At 42.9% G+C, this 20,371-nt stretch overlaps 1 protein-coding gene across 3 annotated transcripts in view; it reads left to right on the top strand.

Annotated features, from left to right (window-relative positions):
- Positions 1 to 20,367, top strand: part of BORCS5 (BLOC-1 related complex subunit 5) — a 103,735-nt gene extending 83,368 nt beyond the window's left edge. For 2 of the 3 annotated variants that reach the window (XR_009009699.1, XR_009009698.1), the window contains exons 4-5: positions 13,766 to 17,086; positions 20,118 to 20,367. Coding sequence is in view for 1 of the 3 variants with exons in the window: in XM_007196057.2 (XP_007196119.1) it covers positions 13,766 to 13,996 (231 nt within the window). In the remaining 2 variants the exon portion in view is untranslated. Of the gene's footprint in view, positions 1 to 13,765; positions 17,915 to 20,117 lie in introns of those variants that run through there. The other variant, XM_007196057.2, reaches the window with a different exon arrangement.
- The last annotated feature ends 4 nt before the right edge of the window (positions 20,368 to 20,371 follow it).

Here is a 20,371-nt window from a genome sequence, read left to right as displayed (position 1 = left end):
TAAGGGAACTTTGGGGTGAGTAATGTGACTCTCTTGTAAGATTTTCAGTAGCAGAAGTTCAGAACAGAAACAAAACATGTCAGCAAAAAACACAATGGTAGATTGTCCTCTGAGTGATTGCATAAGCCTTGAAGATATTTAGTGTAACAGGGATGAGGCATAACAATAGCTCCCTGCCTTTACAACAGAGATACATGTGCCTATTTGGATATCTTCAAATGTCATTCTTTCTGCCCTTATTTACTTAATCTTGCTTTTCCATTTTTCATGTAGGAGAGGTTTCTAGACATAGTTTCTCCTCTGAGTGATTGCATAAGCCTTGAAGATATTTAGTGTAACAGGGATGAGGCATAACAATAGCTCCCTGCCTTTACAACAGAGATACATGTGCCTATTTGGATATCTTCAAATGTCATTCTTTCTGCCCTTATTTACTTAATCTTGCTTTTCCATTTTTCATGTAGGAGAGGTTTCTAGACATAGTTTCTCTTTCAGTTCACATTTATTTCATAATTTACCGAGCTCTGGGGGGTTTTTTTGGTTTCGTTTTTTGGTGGTTTTTGTTTTTGGCCATGCTGCGCGCCTTGCAGGATCTTAGTTCCTCAACCAGGGATGGAACCTGTGTCTCCTGCAATGGAAGGGTGGAGTCCTAACCACTGGACTTCCCAGGAGCTCTGTTTATCTGGGGGCTGTTCTTTATCTCATTTATTCCTCACATTTAATCCCGTGAGATAAGTCTGATCATTATCCCCAGTTTAAGGGTGAAGAAACTGAAGCTCAATGAGGTTAAGTAATTGGTTCAAGGTTACAAAGATAATCACATGCACAACCAAGACTTTGACCCAGTTCTGTCTGACACTGCTCTCTTCACCTGCAAGCTACATATAGTTGTCCGTAAAGCTTGGTGACTCAAGCCTCACAATAATTCTTTGTTTATTTCGTTGTTTCTGTCGAAGCCCCCTCCCCTTCTGAGAGAAGCCCACCCGTCTCAGAGCGATTCGGAGTCACTCACCTCCAGCTCAGGATGCCGCCAACGTGTAGACAGGTGATTCCCAGGCTCTGGATGGTCATTTCACACCTGAGGTGGAAGCTCTGGTGAAACCTTGGGAGGTGAACTACTGAGAATTTAAGCCAGTGGGTCTGAAAACCACTGAGTCCTTTTCTGCCACCCCAGCTCAGCCAGGGACGGGGGCGTCCGTGAAACAGGTCCCTCCCAAGGTGAAGTGCGCAACCTCACGGACGTTGGTGTCATGAATAGCCATTTCTCGTCTGGTAGCGGTAAGTATCCAGAGACAGGGATGGCATCCAGGGTCATCTTGGTCATGGACCTGAAGCCACCAGAGTCCTCAAAGTGATGTGAAAATTGACCAGAATGTTTTCCCTTCCACACCGTGTCGGGCCTTCCCCAAATGAGTTCTGGGGAGACTTGTCTGGTTAACATCTAGCTACTCCCTTTTTCCTGGTCTGTAGTCCAACTTAACAGTGCCCGTGGGTTCAATCTTCAAGTAAGTTTTACTGTTTTGCTTCCTTGGACCTTTTGTCCCAAGAGGACCAGATCCCACTTCGAGCTCATCTCTGGCAGGACTTTTCTGTAGGCTCCCAGCCCGTTTCCAGTGGCTCTTCACTGGCCTCCTCTCCCCCCTCCTTTTCTTTGTAATAAATTTAGTTGATATTCAGCTCATCAGTTGGAGGCTCACTTTCGTGGAAGGGATCTAAATTCTCCTTTTAAGGATCTCAAAAGCAGATTTTTTAAAGAAATGCAATGAATGTTTTGAGACAGAGACCCAGGTCAGTTCTCCTGAAAAGATCCCAAATTTGGATTTTTTTCTTAATATTGAGTTGTAAGAGGTCTTTATATATTCTGGATATGTCTATTATCAGATGTTGATCAATCGATCGATAGATAATATTTCTTCTCTTAGTCTGTGGCTTGCCTTATTGTTTTCTTAATGATATCTCTCAAGGAGAAGTTTTAAATTTTGATGAAGATCAATTTAACCATTTTTTGCTTTATGGTTAATGTTTTTTGGACCTGTTTAAGAAATCTTTGCCTACTGCAAGATAGCAAAGGTTTTTCTTCTAAAAGTTGTATAGTTTTAGCTTCTATGTTTAGGTCTGTGATCCATTTCATGCTAATTTTTTTGTATGGGGTGAGGTGTAGGGGTTCAGGTTTTATTGTGTTCTTCCAAAAATTGTTGAAAACCTTTCTTTTCCCCATTAAATTGCCTTGAAAACTTTGTAAAAAAAAAAAAAATCAATTGACCCATGTATGTTTAGATCTATTTCTACACTCTGTTCAGTTTCATTGATCTATATATGTCTCTATGCCAATCCTGATTACTATAGCTTTTTTTTTAAAATAGATCTTTATTGGAGTATAATTGCTTCACAATACTGTGTCAGTTTCTGTTGTACAACAAAACGAATCAGCCATATGCATACACATGTCCCCATATCCCCTCCTTCTTGAGCCTCCCTCCCATCTTCTCTATCCCACCCCTCTAGGTCATCGCAAAGCACGGAGACGATCTCCCTGTGCTGTGCTGCTGCTTCCCACCAGCCAACTACTTTACATTCGGTAGTGTATATGTGTCAATGCTACTCTCACTTTGCCCCAGCTTCTCCCTCCCACCCCATGTCCTCAAGTCCATTCTCTATGTCTGCCTCTTTATTCCTGCCCTGCAACTAGGTTCATCAGTACCATTTTTTTTTTTTTAGATTCCATATATATGCGTAAGCATACAGTATTTGTTTTTCTCTTTCTGACTTACTTCACTCTATATGACAGACTCTAGGTCCATCCACCTCACTACAAATAACTCAATTTCGTTTCGTTTTATGGCTGAGTAATATTCCATTGTGTATATGTGCCACATCTTCTTTATCCATTCTTCTGTCGATGGGCACTTAGGTTGCTTCCATGTCCTGGCTATTGTAAATAGAGCTGCAGTGAACATTGTGGTACATGACTCTTTTTGAATTATGGTTTTCTCAGGGTATATGCCCCATAGTGGGATTGCTGGGTCATATGGTAGTTCTATTTTTAGTTTTTTAAGGAACCTCCATACTGTTTTCCATAGTGGTTGTATCAATTTACATCCCCACCAGCAGTGCAGGAGGGTTCCCTTTCACCACACCCTTTCCAGCATTTATTGTTTCTAGCTTTTTTGATAATGGCCATTCTGACCAGCATGAGGTGATACCTCATTGTAGTTTTGATTTGCATTTCTCTAATAATTAGGGATGTTGAGCATCTTTTCATGTGCCTCTTGGCCACCTGTATGTCTTCCTTGGTGAAATGTCAATTTAGGTCTTCTGCCCATTTTTTAACTGGATTATTTGTTTTTTTGATATTGAGCTCCATGAGCTCTTTGTATATTTTGGAGATTAATCCTTTGTCTGTTGTTTCATTTGCAAATATTTTCTCCCATTCTGAGGGTTGTCTTTCTGTCTTTTTTATGGTTTCCTTTGCTATGCAAAAGCTTTTAAGATTAATTAAGTCCCATTTGTTTATTTTTGTTTTTATTTCCGTTACTCTAGGAGGTGGGTCAAAAAAGATCTTGCTGTGTTTAATGTCAAAGAACGTTTTTCCTATGTTTTCCTCTAAGAGTTTTATAGTGTCTGGTCTTACATGTAAGTCTTTAATCCATTTGGAGTTTATTTTTGTGTATGGTGTTAGGGAGTGTTCTAATTTCATTCTTTTACATGTAGCTGTCCAGTTTTCCCAGCACCACTTACTGAAGAGATTGTCTTTTCTCCATTGTATATCCTTGCCTCCTTTGTCATAGATTAGTTGACCATAGGTGCGTGGGTTTATCTCTGGGCTTTCTATCTTGTTCCATTGATCTATATTCCTGTTTTTGTGCCAGTACCATACTGTTCTTGATTACTGTAGCTTTGTGGTATAGTTTGAAGTCGGGAAGCCTGATTCCTCCAACTCCACTTTTCTTTCTCAAGATTGCTTTGGCTATTCGGGGTCTTTTGTGTTTCCATCTGAATTGTAAAATTTATTGTTCTAATTCTGTGAAGAATGCCATTGGTAGTTTATTAGGGATTGCATTGAATCTGTAGATTGCTTTGGGTAGTATAGTCATTTTCACAATATTGATTCTTCCAATCCAAGAACATGGTATATTTCTCCATCTGTTTATGTCATCTTTGATTTCTTTCATCAGTGTTTTATAGTTTTCTGAGTACAAGTCTTTCACCTTTTTCGGCAGGTTTATTCCTAGATATATTATTCTTTTTGTTGCAGTGGTAAATGGGAGTGTTTCCTTAATTTCTCTTTCTGATTTTTCGTTGTTGGTGTATAGGAATGCCAGAGATTTCTGTGCATTAATTTTGTATCCTGCAACCTTACCAAATTCAATGATTAGTACTAGTAGTTTTCTGGTGGCATCTTTAGGATTTTCTATGTATAGAATCATGTCATCAGCAAACAGTGACAGTTTTACTTCTTCTTTTCCAATTTGTATTCCTTTATTTCTTTTTCTTCTCTGATTGCTGTGGCTGGGACTTCCAAAACTATGTTGAATAAGAGTGGCGAGAGTGGACATCCTTGTCTTGTTCCTGATCTTAGTGGAAATGCTTTCAGTTTTTCACCATTGAGTATGATGCTTGCTGTGGGTTTGTCATATATGGCCTTTATTATGTTGAGGTAGGTTCCCTCTATGCCCATTTTCTGGAGAGTTTTTATCATAAATGGGTGTTGAATTTTGTCAAAAGCTTTTTCTGCATCTATTGAGATGGTCATATGGTTTTTTTTTTTTTAATTTATTTTTGGCAGCGTTGGGTCTTCGTTTCTGTGTGAGGGCTTTCTTCAGTTGCGGCGAGCGGGGGCCACTCTTCATCGCGGTGCGCGGGCCTCTCACTGTCGCGGCCTCTCTCGTTGCGGAGCATGGGTTCCAGACGCGCAGGCTCAGTAGCTGTGGCTCACAGGCTTAGTTGCTCCGCGGCATGTGGGATCCTCCCAGACCAGGGCTCGAACCCGTGTCTCCTGCATTGGCAGGCAGACTCTCAACCACTGCGCCACCAGGGAAGCCCCGATCATATGGTTTTTATTCCTTAATTTGTTAATGTGGTGTATCACATTGATTGATTTGCATATGTTGAAGAATCCTTGCATCCCTGGGATAAATCCCACTTGATCATTGTATATGATCCTTTTAATGTGCTGTTGGATTCTGTTTGCTAGTATTTTGTTCAGGATTTTTGCATCTGTGTTCGTCAGTGATATTGGTCTATAATTTTCTTTTTTTGTGATATCTTTTTCTGGTTTTGGTATCAGGGTGATGCTGGCTTCGTAGAATGAATTTGGGAATGTTTCTCCTTCTGCAATTTTTTGGAAGAGTTGGAGAAGGATTGGCGTTAGCTCTTCTCTAAATGTTTGATAGAATTCACCTGTGAAGCCATCTGGTTCTGGGCTTTTGTTTGTTGGAAGAGTTTTAATTACGGTTTCAATTTCATTACTTGTGATAGGTCTGTTTATATTTTCTACTTCTTCCTGGTTCAGTCTTGGAAAATTGTACCTTTCCAAGAATTTGTCCATTTCTTCGTGGTTGTCCATTTTATTGGCATATAGTTGTTTGTAGTAGTCTCTTATAATCCTTTGTATTTCTGCAGTGTCAGTTGTGAATTCTCCTTTTTCATTTCTAAATTTATTGATTTGTGTCCTCTCCCGTTTTTTTCTTGATGAGTCTGGCTAAGGGTTTATCAATTTTGTTTATCTTCTCAAAGAACCAGCTTTTAGTTTTATTGATTTTTGCTATTGTTTTCTTCATTTCTATTTCATTTATTTCTGCTCTGATATTTATGATTTCTTTCCTTCTACTGACTTTGGGTTTTGTTATTCTTTCTCTAGTTGTTTTAAGTGTAGGGTTAGATTGTTTATTTGAGATTTTTCTTGTTTCTTGAGGTGAGATTGTATTGCTATAAACTTCCCTCTTAGAACTGCTTTTTCTGTGTCCCATAGGTTTTGAGTCGTTGTGTTTTCATTGTCATTTGTTTCTATGTATTTTTAAATTTCTTCTTTGATTTCTTCAGTGATCTCTTGGTTATTTAGTAGCACACTGGTTAGCCTCCAAGTATTTGTGTATTTTACAGTTTTTTTTTTTTCCTGTAATTGATTTCCAACCTCATAACGTTGTGGTCAGAAAAGATGCTTGATACGATTTCAATTTTCTTAAATTTTCCAAGGCTTGATTTTTGACCCAAGATGTGATCTATCCTGGAGAATGTTCCATGTGCACTTGGGAAGAAAATGTATTCTGCCACTTTTGGGTGGAATGTTCTATAAACATCAATTAGATCTGTCTGGTCTATTGTGTCATTTAAAGCTTGTGTTTCCTTATTATTTTCTGATTGGATGATCTGTCCATTAGTGTAAGTGGGGTGTTAAAGTCCCCTACTGTCATTGTGTTACTGTCGATTTCTCCTTTCATGGTTGTTAGCATTTGGCTTATGTATTGAGGTGCTCCTATGTTGGGTGCATAAACATTTATAATTGTTATATTTTCTTCTTGGATTGATCCTTTGATCATTATGTAGTGTCCCTCCTTATCTCTTGTAACAATCTTTATTTTAAAGTTTATTTTATCTGATACGAGTATTGCTACTCCAGCTTTCTTTTCATTTCCATTTGCATGGAATACCTTTTCCCATCCCTTCACTTTCAGTCTGTATGTGTCCCTAGGTCTGAAGTGGTTCTCTTGTAGACAGCATATATATGGGTCTTGTTTTTGTATCCATTCAGCCAGTCTGTGTTTTTTGGTTGGGGCATTTAATCCATTTACATTCAAGGTTATTATTGATATGTATGTTCCTATTACCATTTTCTTAATTGTTTTGGGTTTGTTTTTGTGGGTCTTTTTCTTCTCTTGTGTTTCCTGCTTAGAGAAGTTTCTTTAGCATTTGTTGTAAAGCTGGTTTGGTGGTGCTGAATTCTCTTAGCTTTTGCTTGTCTGAAAAGCTTTTGACTTCTCCATCGAATCTGAACGAGATCCTTGCTGGGTAGAGTAATCTTGGTTGTAGGTTTTTCTCTTTCATCACTTTATTTATTTATTTTTTTAAACATCTTTATTGAAGTATAATTGCCTTACAATGGTGTGTTAGCTTCTGCTTCTTTCATCACTTTAAGTATATCCTGCCACTCCCTTCTGGCCTGCAGAGTTTCCCCTGAAAAATCAGCTGATAACCTTATGGGGATTCCTTTGTATGTTATTTTCTGTTTTTCCCTTGCTGCTTTTAATATTTTTTCTTTGAATTTAATTTTTGTTTGTTGGATTAATATGTGTCTTGGTGTGTTCTTCCTAAGGTTTATCCTATATGGGACTCTGTGCTTCATGGACTCGGTTGACTATTTCCTTTCCTGTGTTAGGGGAGTTTCAACTATAGTCTCTTCAAATATTTTCTCAGACCCTTTCTTTTTCTCTTCTTCTTCTGGAACCCCTATAATTCGAATGTTGGTGCATTTAGTGTTGTCCCAGAGATCTCTGAGATTGTCATCAATTCTTTTCATTCTTTTTTCTTTATTCTGCTCCTTGGCAGTTATGTCCACCATTTTGTCTTCCAGCTCACTTATTCGTTTTTCTGCCTCAGTTATTCTGTTATTGATTCCTTCTAGTGTATTTTTCATTTCAATTATCGTGTTGTTCATCTCTGTTTGTTTGTTCTTTAGTTCTTCTAGATCTTTGTTAAACATTTCTTGTATTTTCTCAGTCTGTGCCTCTATTCTATTTCTGAGATTCTGGATCATCTTTACTATCATTACTCTGAATTCTTTTTCAGGTAGATTGCCTATTTCGTCTTCATTTATTTGGTCTTGTAGGTTTTTTACCCTGCTCCTTCATCTGTGAGAAATTTTTTTGCTATTTTTTTTTTTTTTATGAGTGGGATTGTGTTCCTGTGTTATTGGTTGTTTGGCCTGAGGCTTCCAACACTGGAGTTTATAGGCTATTGGGTAGAGCTGGGTCTTGGTGCTGAGATGAGGAACTCCATGAGACCTCACTCTGATGAATATTCCTTGGGGTCTGAGGTTCTCTGTTAGTCCAGTGGTTCAGACTCAGAGCTCCCACTGCAGGAGCTTCGGCTTGACCCCGGGCTTGTGAACCAAGATCCCGAAAGATGCCTGGGGTGGCAAACAAAAAAAAGAACAATAACAAAGTGAAAAATAAAATTAGACTAGGAAACTAACAGATATATTAGGAAGAATATAAAAATAAAAATATAGATGAATCAACAACCAGAAAGTACATCAGTACCTCAATAGTAAAAAAGAGGAGGGAAAAAAAAAAGGGAGGGGGGAAGAACTTGGCTCTGGATGGTGGGGCCTAAGCAGGGGCGATGTTTGGGTGGGGGGCGGGGCCAGTGCTCAGGACACACAGGGCTGGAGAAGGCCCTGGGGGCTGTGGGAGGCGGCCGTTAGGCTCAAGGAACAGAAGGGGCCCAGGCGTGCCCCCCACCCCTGGTCTCAGAGGGCAGGACACCTCACCTGGGAGCCCAGCAGGCTTCCTGGGCTTGAGTGAGTGGAGCAAATGCCCTCCTCTCCTCTCCTGCTCCTCCAGTCTAGGAGCGCCTCTCCTGCCTGCCTCTCCTGATCTCCCCGGCCTCCCTCCTATGCCCCGAGGACCCACGTGGCCTGGATGGGGCTTTGTGGCAGGGGTACCGCCTTGGGAGCTCAGCAGGCTTCCCGGCCTGAGTGGGCCAGGCGATCGCCCTCCGCTCCTCTCCCGCTCTTCCCGGAGAGTCCCTCCCACCTGCCTCTCCTGATCTCCCTGGCCTCAGGGGCACCGATCCTGTCTGGCCTCCACTTCTCCTCCCTCCTCAGTCCCTCTGTGTCCTACTGGTTCACTTTGGGGTTCCTCCCATCACGGTCTCAGAGTCCCTCACCAGCAGCTGACAGGCACCTTAGTTGTGGGGAGACACTAACTCCTCATCTTCCCACACCACCATCTTGACTCTGCCCTGTAGCTTTAAATTAAGTCTTGAAAGAATTACTGTAAGTCTTCAGACTTTGTTCTTTTTCAAAATTCTTTTGACCATTCTGTTTACTTAGAATCAGCTTATCAAATCCCTACCAAAAAAAGCCATCTAGAATTTTGATTCAGGTTGCAAATGAATCTATAAATCGATTTGGCAAGAACTGATATCTTAATGATATTGAATCTTCCAATCCATGAACATGGTGTATCTCTCCATTTTCGAGATCTCCTTTTTCATTGCAAGGTTTTGTAATATCAGTGTGTAGGTCTTATACATATTTTGTGACATTTTCTCTAAGTTTTTTATGTTGATGCAATTGTAAATTTTGTATTTTTTATTCCATTGTCCAGTTGTTCATTGCAAATATATAGAAATACAATTGATTTTTGCATATTGAACGTGTATCTTGCAACCCTGCTAAATTCATTTGATGGTTTTATTAGTTTTTGGTTCTAAGTTTCCTTAAGATTTTCTAGGTATACCATGTCATCTGCAGATTAAGACCCTTTTATTTATTCCTCTCCAGTTCCTGTGCCTTTTATTTCCTTTGGTTGACTTATTGCAGGGGCTAGGACCTTTAGTACAACTTTGAATAGAAGTGGTGAGAATGGGCATCCTTGCCTTATTCCTGATCTTAGGGAGAAAAGTGTCTTTCCCACTAACTATGATGTTAGCTGTTGGGTTTTCACAGATGCCCTTTATCAGACTGAATAAGTTTCCTTCTGTTCCTAATTTGCTGAAATTTTTCATAATTTGTTGAATGCTTTTTCTGCATCTGTTGAAATGATTATATGATTTTTAACCTTTATTATATCAAAATGACAAATTACTTTGATTTTCAGATGCTGAAAAAGCTTACATCCTTGAGATAAACCCCACTTGGTAATGATATACTATCTTTTTTGTATGTTTCTGGATTTGATTTGCTAATATTTTGGATCCATTGCTGGCAGTGGACCGACCAGGTGGGCAAATAGGCTGCCCCATCCACATAAGGTATTTGGAACGACTTTGAGCCCCTTCTGTAGATGTCTAATGTCATAGTAAAGCCTGCACTTACACCCACAAATAATCTCACCTCCTTTTTCACCTGCCCTTTGAAAGGTACTGCCACCAGAGACAGTATATGAATATGTGGGGCAAGGTTTGAAGTATGAGTTTAAGAGTAAACAGTGAGTTCCTTAGGGCAGGGACTTTATCACATTCATTCTATCAGTGTAAGATTAAATCGAACTGGTGTTACATAGACCCAGAATTACGGTGGCTTATACAGAATGGAAATTTTTTTTTGACCTTGGTTTTTTTTTTTTAAAAAACATTTATTTATTTATTTATTTGGTTGCACCGGGTCTTAGTTGTGGCAGGCGGGCTTCTTAATTGCGGCTCATGGGCTCCTTAGTTGTGGCATGTGAACTCTTAGTTGCGGCATGAATGTGGGCTCTAGTTCCCTGACCAGGGATTGAACCCAGGCCCCCTGCATTGGGAGTGCGGAGTCTTAACCACTGCGCCATCAGGGAAGTCCCGACCTTGTTTGTTTCTTTTAAATTAATTTTTATTGGAGTCTAGTTGATTTACAGTGTTGTGTTTCTGCTGTACAGCAAAGTGAATCAGTTATACATATACATATATTCACTCTTTTTTAGATTCTTTTTCCATATGGGTCATTACAGAGTATTGAGTAGAGTTTCCTGGGCTATACAGTCAAAATGGAAATTTGTTGTTCTCTCCCACACCTGGTACGACTCTCATGGGGAAAAATCCTCATGGACCCAGACTTCTTCTAGTTCACTGCTCTGCCGACCCACAGATTATGACCTTAGTTATTCTTGTGGTCCATGGGGCCTGCATCTGCATTTCAGCAGCAGCAGAGGGAGGGAAGGGACAAAGGAGGAGAGGAGGAGCATGCCAGCTAACTTTTAGGAAGGTGCCCGGAAGCTCCATGAGAGACTTCCTCATATACATACCGCTGACTAGTACTTAGTCACGTGGTCACAGCAAGGCCAGGGTTTTGAGGCAAGAGTCGTGGGGAATAAATAGTCATTCTCTGTCTATTGGAAAACCTAATAGTTTTTTCATTTAAATGGCTTTTCTGGAAGTTCCTGAAACAAAGTTATTTGCAACATTCCTCCTTCTGGGCCTGAGTTTCCTGGAATAGTAAAGTCATGTTAACAAAGAGAGTGGAAAAGAAAAGTCATGCTAATGTACACAGTAAGCCGTGTGGGTGTAAATAGTTTTGGTTCTTAATATCTACATCGCTAGGACTTGGCATGGTGCACGGCACACGATAGTCCTCGGTAAATGTCTGTTGACTCTGTATGTTGTATTTATGCTTCCTTGTTAGAATCTACATGCCAAACTAGAAACAGGAAAGGTGAATATGTTCCCGATTGTCAAAATGGTAAGATTCAGAATTGCATTAGATACTGACATTGCCTAAAGTCATGTCAGAAATGCTAGAATAAGTCTGTACCTGGGGTTCATGGATACATCCTAAGGTAGGGATTAGGGGTCAGGAGGAGTATTGTCTGAGCAAAGGGCAGGGCATGAGAAGTAGGCATTACCCATTTTATTACACTTTTCCAGGTATTAAAGTCTTAGTTGCACCAAATTGAGACTTTACTTGCAGCAATCAGAAAGAATGGGAGAAGATTTAAAAGGCAATAACTTTTCCATCACGTGATTTGATGCTCTTTAATGCCATGCCATGTACCAGCTGAAATCTCATGTGCCCCTAATGGTACACTCTCTCAATTAAATACAGTAAAAGGAAGATGCTGGACTGAGGAAATCTGGGTTTTAGTCTTGGTTCTGTCACTGTGAGACCTTGGAGGTCGCTCAGCCCTAAATTTCCTCTTCTGTGGTTTTTTCCCTCTGGGACTGTCATGGAATTGAGTCTTGGAAGACATACTCTAAACATGTTTGAACACCGTGCTTGAATTCAGTGTGCTCACCTGAGCATTAAACATGACATGGCTTTGGACAGAAGCTCTGGACACATTAAACACGGCCTCAGCTGGATGTGGAAGTGTGTAAGGAAGTGTATGCCATTGAACAAGAACTTTGCTAAGATGGTTGTAAAAGCTGTCTGATCAGATGTCAGTCAGGCCGTAGGGGAGGGGATGGGTTGATTGCCAAGGGTCTTAGGCACGATAAGGTAGAGCCTTGGAGGCCATTTCAGATAAACTCTGACTCAGGAGTCTGTCTAGTCTGGTAGAGTTGGGGGCTGGGGGCCGGGAATGCCCCCGCCAAGTGAAACGTGATGACCCAAGAAGGTTCTGAATTCTGGTGCAGGCTGTTCCATGAGCTGTGCTGGTCCCCGAGGGGGGGTTCCAGCTGCCTCCCACAGTCTCTCAGAAGGCGGAGTATTCCTAGGTGCTGGATTGAATTGCCATCCTGAAAAGGCTGGCGCTGACTGTCAGGAAAACGATAATTTCCTGCTTCACCACCTCCAAAGTGCTGAGTGCCTGAACAGGCTTGCAGAGAACCCTCTGAAGGTATAAACTGTTTCCACCTTGTCTGGAGTTTCCCATTCAGATGGATTTTTTTTCCTCCCTGCACACCCCAGCCCTTCACCAGCTGTCTTTCGTTGTCCCCTCGGCATTTCAAAACAAGTGATGGGAGAACCAAGGGACAAAATAAGCCCTGCGTTCTTGTAACAAACCCCCTGCTCCTCACCACCGTCCCTCTCTCCTCAAACGTACAACGTCAAAATAGAATTGGTTATTTTTGAGGGGGTGGGGCGGTGCCCTGGCTTGGGTCTCTTATATGTTAGAGTGTTTGTTTTGTTTTTGTCTTTATCACACCATTTTCGGAGGCTCTGCGGTAACTCGCGTTGAGGGCCAGCGCTTTGCTGGATGCTGGGGTTGGGAAGGGCCGTGCTCCTGGGAGAGACAAGAAGGAAGGGTTGAGGTGGCATTTGAGCTTTGGGACAGAAACGTGAGTCTCGGGGATGTGACTGTTCCCTCCCTGGTTGGGGAAGGAAACAAGTGGGGAGGGAGTGGATGTGGGTCCATGCAGAGGAGGGTACGGGCACCCGACACGCTGGCGGTTCCCTCCTCCTCCTGTTTTTATCCGGATGACAGGTACCAAAGAACCTCCCCAGGGGAGGAAAAGAGGTCACAAAAGGGGAGCCCAGAGCCTCAAGTTTGCTTGACTGGGGGGAGGGTGCACGAAGCAGTCCTCTGTTTGCCCCGCATGGTATATAGACTTGACTTGGTTGGCATCTGTGGTCCTGGCGGGGAGTGCCACCCCCTCCAGGCAGCTCTCCCGGAGTGACTGCAGTCTGCAGCCTCCAGGGAGGAGGGAGGACAAAGCCGAGTCCTGAGCACGTCTCGTCATCTTGTTTCGTCCTCACAGCAACCCTGCAAGTCTGCCATCAGTCCCCTGATTTTTGCAGATGAAAAGCCTGAGACAGAAAGCATACATATTAGCAACTCAAGTGGCAGAGCCGGAGTCAAACCTTGGTCTGCCTGATTTCTGAGCCCAGGATTCTTTCCTGTAGAGAAAGAGCTAGAAATCCCAGGATCTCAGCAAGGACTAGATGCCTCACGCTCCCAGAAGGCAGAGCTGGAGGCCGTCATCCCAGTCTCCCTCTGCAGAGGGTTCGGGGGCAGCAGCCGGTCAGGCCGTGTCCTGGAAGGTTGTTATGCCCAGCGATTCCGCTTCCTGCAAAGCTGGTCGCCCCCCACGTGGCCTGTGGGCTCCGCACCTCGCGCTCAGCCCCCAGCCTCGTGACGGGCCTTGTTTCCTCTGGATTGAATGTGTCTCACTTCTCTCCCTCCTGCAGATGGATCTGTCTGTAGAAACCCTCTTTAGCTTCATGCAGGAGCGCCAGAAAAGATACGCCAAATACGCCGAGCAGATCCAGAAGGTCAACGAGATGTCGGCCATCCTGCGCCGCATCCAGATGGGCATCGACCAGACGGTGCCGCTGCTGGAGCGGCTCAACAGCCTGCTGCCCGAGGCCGAGCGCCTGGAGCCCTTCAGCATGAAGCCCGACCGCGAGCTCAGGCTGTAGCTGCCTCCCCCCACCGGCTCTGGCCCGGGGACTGCCAGGGCCCCAGGACGCTTGGAACCAAAGGCGTGGGAGGTGACCGAAGGCCACTGGGGGTGTTGACGCTCCCTGAGGGCACGGGAAGCAGTCCAGCCCTTCCCTTGACGCGCTCTCCCTCTGCAAAGCCAGCAAACCTACTCTCAGTGGTCACCGAAGTTGGAATGTTTGAACTATTAGGGATTCTTTACAGAACTCTGCCTTGGGACTTATTTTTATTTTGCGTAGTTTTTTTTTTTTAATTGACAGTGTATATTATCTAGTCTAGCTTGCAGACTGAAAATATGAAGAGAAGGGGAGAAATATTTTAAGAAGCTCTGTGTCCTTGACGCCTTCGTGAAATTTTTCTCAGTAGGCTGTCTTGTGGGTTGTAAACATAAAAGAACTAATTTAATCCAGGTGTGTGTGTTGTGTTTCCATCGTAGCAAGTCTTTATCTGGCCTGGCGTTGCTCCTGTGTCACCTTAGGGTGCCCCTCCTGTGTCGTCATCGGAAACTGAAGACTCCCTTTCCACAGCCTGGTCGGGTTCATCTCCCACTGATAACTGGTTTCCTTGATGCAGATACAGTTTAGGTTTCCTCTTATTACATCAGCGCTGGCAGGACTCCAATTTTTGAGGCAGGTTTTAGCCCTCATTTGCTTTACTAGCTTTGCAGACTCGCGGAGCAGAGCGGAGAGTGCTTACCCAGCAGGCGTCCACGGAGCCCACTGGATGGGCCAGGCATTGTGCCGGGGATACAAAAAAGGCTGAAGAGGAAAAACTCCCAAGTGCTGCTGAATTTCTATGGGAGATTAGGAAATGAAGCAATTTGAGTAACCACAAAAGTACTCGGTGCAGTACTTTGCACATGATAAACGTTCTAATGGAAGAAAAGATTGCAGTAGCAAAGAAGTGGAACGTACGAACAGATCCGGGCAGGCAAACGGAGACCAGCAGCCGGGGATCTAGGGAGGTCACTGGGGCCCACGGGGCTCTCTAGATTCCTCCAAACCTCAGAGGGTGTTTTTTGTGTCCAAACAGCCTTAGGCATATTTGTAAGGTTATAATTGATCCCACTTAGTTTAGCATCTCTCAGTTAAACTTTATCTGATTCTAACCTCGAATTTTGATTGAACACTATCTTGTAAGGTTCTTAGAACCCGGGATAAAATGTAGGGCATAAAACAACTGGATGACAGCAGAAATATGAACATTCCAAGCTAAATGGAAAAAATAATTTTAAAAAATTTAGACACAGGAAAAAAATCAATAGCTTCTAGCATTTTCTAAGTACCAAAAAAATATCAAGATTGCTCACTCCCTCTGAACTGGAAAGGCAAGTTGGAAACCAGAGCCAAGGGAAGAGGCCAAGGCAGCATCTGCCTTCTTCAGAGGGCAACCTTCTGGGAACTGCTTCTTCACCCATCAGGAAGGAAGGCGGGTAGAGACGTCCAGCCAGCGGAGATAAAGGGGTCTGACGGAGCCAGGGAGGGATTGGAAGTGGGGAGCTAGACCTTTAGAGTCTGTTGGGCCACTCTGGTGAAAGAAGCTCGTCTTTATAATAATGCCTTTGGTGGTCAGGATTTTAGTGGGGCTTTAAACCACTCCTAGAGCAATTCATTCGAGTACAATCAAGAAAGATGTTCTGTAATTTTAGAAACCTGTTGAATAGCTAAGGTTATTCTAGGAACTGCCACGGAGGGGAAGGCGGCCACGTTTATCGAATAATGCATTCCCCCCCCCCACCCCCCTGTGTTCAGTGCTCCTTTCGTGTATTAAATTCCCATGTAATTGAGGATCTAGTTCTGGACTGTATTCAGATCCATTGATCTTTCTCTCCGTACTGTTTCATGCTGGGTTTTGTTCGTTTTTTCACACTGTCTTACTATTATAATTTCACAATACATTTTAATATCTGATGTGGCTAGACTAGGTACCCACCTACTCTAATTACTATTTTTTCCTAATTTCACTTTTTTTTTTTTTTAACTTCAAACTGGCAGAAAAGTTGAAAAACTAATAAAAGGCATTCTCATAGTCCCTTCCCCTAGACTGACAGAAAGTGGCATTTTTCAGCCCTCAACCATCATTGTCTTTTTTTGAGTTCCTGGAGTATACAGAACCTGGCCCTGAACACAGAGACATGCTTGTCACTTTCAAAGAAGGAAAGGCTGGTTGTCTACAGAGCTGTCAGAATAGCTCAGGGATCACGTTCCGTTATCCTCACTGCACTTAATACAATTTACAAATAAAAGCACATAACAAAGTGACATGCAGACTGAGCCTGCGAGGACAGAGCTTTCTCAACGGTGTTGCAGCAGCTGATGGTCTGGACGTGGCAGAAAGGTGACCTCGCGCAGCGTGCAGAACTTCTCTGCCAGCCAGCACTCCATCCAGTTATTTTCCTTCTTATAAAGACATTAGACAAAACATGGTATATTAACTTAGATCTGGGTCCAAAGTAGATAGACTGCTTATTCCTGGGTAGAAGCAGAGAAGAACAATAGGCAAATCTGATGTGTTTTGAAATAATTCTAGTTAATTTAATATTTATGGTATGTGCTGGTTTCGCAACATTATCAACTTTGGCTAAGTCGAGTTATGTTTCCTGGAATTCCCTTCCCTGTTCCTTTTTGGTTAGGGTTGGCCACAAGAGAAATTTGCATGAGACTTGTCAGTGGAACTGAAGCAGCATCCATGTGTATTTGATGAAAGTCGCTGTCAGTCAGGCCCTGTTGCACTTTCCGTGTGGGCAGCAGCTCCTCCGGCTCCACAGAGCTCTGCCTTCAGCTTTTCCAGATCCTGGGCCAGGTATGAGGACTAACTTCTCCTTAGATCTTCTGCAGCAGGGAGGACGAGGGCTGAGAGAAGGGAAGAGCCAGCGTGGGTTCTGGTGGGAGACAGATGCGGTCCCAGCTTGTCGCTTGCAGGCGTCAGGCGTCTTGGCTCTCCGCCACTGCCCATCCATCCCCCACTGCACATCCGGCTGTTTTCTGGACCACCTGCCCAGCGACTCCTGGTGAAGAAGAAACAGCGCGACAGGGACTCTTACCAGTTCCTTTAATTAATTGCTTAAGGTGAGTCTCTTGAACAACCTCCTTATTCTACATCATTCCTGGTGGTTCTTCTCTGATTGAACCCTGACTGGTAACATTTTACTCTTCCCTCCTCAATAGTTTACTTTTTCCAATGGATTCTAGGAATCTGAGGGGTTTCCTGTTTCAAGAGACAGTAATGCTGGATCTCTGTTGGTTAATGACCAGTGACCTAGCCGGACGCTCCCGGATGTTTCAGGGATGGGGAGGCTGCCTGGGGTTGTCAAAGAGCCCTGGCTGGAAGTTTCCACCCCCTCTAGAGCACAAGGTGGTCTGGGTGGGGTCTCACGCCCCTTCCAGCTCTTAGATCCCAAGTCTGCGGTTCTGGTACATCACCCTCGAGAAACAGTGAGGAGCATCTTTGCCTGCTGTGTCTGAGCAGTGGCCCTAGGTCTTGGTAGTGACTTTAAATTCTGAGTTGCCAAGGGAGAGCTACTTTCCTTCTTTTTGTTAACTATGAATTAGACAGGTGTCAAGTGGCTCGCTTCCTTTAAGGGCCTGTTCTGCTTGTCAGTCTATTCACCTCTAGTGATGAACCCCATCCAACAGGCCGCTATACTGCAGCCTCCTTGTTTCACTAGTTGAAGTGGAAGATCAGTAGAATAGGCCTTCACCCCTTGTATTATGTGCATATAAGTTTACAATAAATGAATTGTGGGGTTAAGAGCAAGTGATAGATTTCATGGGCAGCTTTATAATGATTTTATAGATTTCACATCTTTATTTCCCTCAAAGTTTTATCATTCTTAGTAACTTATGTTCTCTGCCAGAGTGAATATTCGATGAAATGAGTTTTTAAGGATTCCATATTCTAAGTGCACTCAAGAATTGGTTTGGTTTGTTTGTCTTTGGTAAAGTATTCTCTAGCTTATTTCTTTGCTTTCTCCTCCGACGTGTGAAAAAGGTACATTATAGGTATTATAAACATGCTGTTCCCAAGGCTACGTAAACTAATGGCCCTGGGGAACTACATGTGCCACTTACTCTTTTGGGTTGATTTGTAGAACTTATTTAGCTTTGGCATTTCCCCTAGCAAATCCCAAGGAAAACAAGGAATCTTCAGTAATGAGAGCTGTGAACAAACACGTATTAAAATCCTAGAGTAAGTGAAAATTTTGTCTTCCTGTTTTGTTTACACCTCAGCTAAACCCAGATATGTAGTATTCAGTCGGAAATTACTTAACATGTTGATACTAAAGATTGAAGGGCAGCGTGGAGAGAAGGGAAATGTTTTCTTCTTGTGGAATTTTTAGGTGTATGTTTTTTCTTAATTGTGAGGGAAGTAATTTTGCTTTTCTTTCCCCTACCCTGACTTTCATTCCTTTATTAAGAGCTACATAGTGCCTCAGAGATGTCATTGTTGTTTATTGGTTTATAATAAGTAACACTGAATTTCTTGCACACACACGAGGCATGTACCTTCCATTCAAATGTTGTGACTACAGAGGGAAAGGGTAACCAGATAACTTAATTATTCACATGCTTCAAACCATAACATTAAAACTTTTTTGGCGACCAAATCTAGTTGCTTATTAGTATGAGCAGTACCTCATGCGGTGAGCTGCGTGTGTGTGTGTCCATTGATTGCTCTTAGGAATTTGTCCAGGGTCATCAGCGTCAACATAGGACATGATAGAATTTACTGACGATTAATTTTCTTCACCAATCAAGGCATATTCCTACTGCTACCTTTTCTATATAGTGAAGCATGATTTATGCTAAAAGCTTCTGTGAACCAAGTATTTTTAATTCAGTCTTTGAAACTGTCATACTTCCCCTGACCAGAGAACCCAGGCCACAGCTGAGCTAACCCTCTCCCAGTTATCCTGTTTGCCTATGACACCCTCCTACAAGGTAACATTCTGCATGTCCTATGGGAAAGCATTTCCAACTGACTCTGGTGTGTTAGCCAGAACGGAAGGAATGAAATTTGTTTTTACATAAACCCAGTTTGATATCTATATGCACATAAACTGCAACAATATGATTGACTTGTAAACATCTTCCAAGATGGTGGTGTAATTCTCCAGTTGATTTTGCAACATTGTAAAGATATAACCAAGTATAATTTTGCTGTGCAAGGATGAATGGGCCCCACAGAATGCAAGAAATACCTTGCTTCCCTCTTTCATTGATAGAGGCAGAAGAGTAATATTCAGAGAAAAGCACCTAGACCTAAATTTTGTTTACTAGACCTAAAACATATCTGCTTAGTGTCAGAAAGTGAAAACCACCAGACAGGAGTATCTAAGACAAAATGACGGTGAAGGTTCTGAGGATAACCAGGTCTTGTTCACTTGTCCCCGTTTCCCCTTAGCCTGAGCCCTGGTCTGATGATGTCAGACCCAAACTAGTCCTTTGACACCAGCCTGCTGCGGCTGGTGGTCCCAAAGAGGCCCTCAGATCTGTCTGCGTTTAAGTAGTAACTGGCTTGACTTTCGGGCCTTCCAACATCTACAGCTTCCCATCCAAAGCCTCTCACTGAGACACCTGCGGCCTCCTGCCACCTCCCATCTCGAGGCAGATTTATTCCATATGCCCTCTCTTCCTCTATCCCACACCCACCTCCATTTTGTGGTAAGGTCCTAGTCACGACAGCTCTTCTGGTCTTCACTCACCCAGTGCAATCCTTCTTGTTTTTAAATTTCCTTACATCTAACTTCAACTCAGAAGCCTTTCACAACCAACTTAAATGATGTCACCTGTGATTCTTCTTACCGCCACTATCCCATCTGCTTGCACTGAAGGTAAATGCTTTATTCCTTTAATGCCTAATTCTTTACTAACAACCTGATGAGGCTGAACTTCTAGTCTCATAAGTCATCATGCCCAGTGTCACTTATAAGCATTATGTGACACTGGGCATGATGTACATGGCAAGGATGGAGAACAGATCATTAAATAACTACTCTCCCTCAGTTTTTCCTATAAGGATTATAAAACCGTCCACATATTACATTAAAATGCACCACAAATGTTTACCTGGTCTTTTTTCTTCCTACCTTGTACCTAGTCTGGTTTCAGTCAGTCACCAAACCTGAGGTCATCGGAGGTTTCTACACCACGGTGTGCGTCTGGCGTACACATTAAAGAATGAAGGCGATGGCCGTAGACTGTTAGCGCCTGAGCGTGTTCCCTGTGAATGATGGATCCCGTGACACAGCTGATGCCTCCGGCGGGAGGACAGCAGGCCAGGTCCCACCAAGGCCTCCTTCACCACTCGGACATGCTGTAGAGAGAGGTCCTTTCTCATATTTATGTATAAAC

The sequence above is a fragment of the Balaenoptera acutorostrata genome, chromosome 11 (assembly GCF_949987535.1).
Source record: "Balaenoptera acutorostrata chromosome 11, mBalAcu1.1, whole genome shotgun sequence".
Lineage (NCBI taxonomy): Eukaryota > Metazoa > Chordata > Mammalia > Artiodactyla > Balaenopteridae > Balaenoptera > Balaenoptera acutorostrata.
Note: the sequence above shows the minus strand (reverse complement) of the source record. Positions and strands in the feature narration are given on the sequence as shown.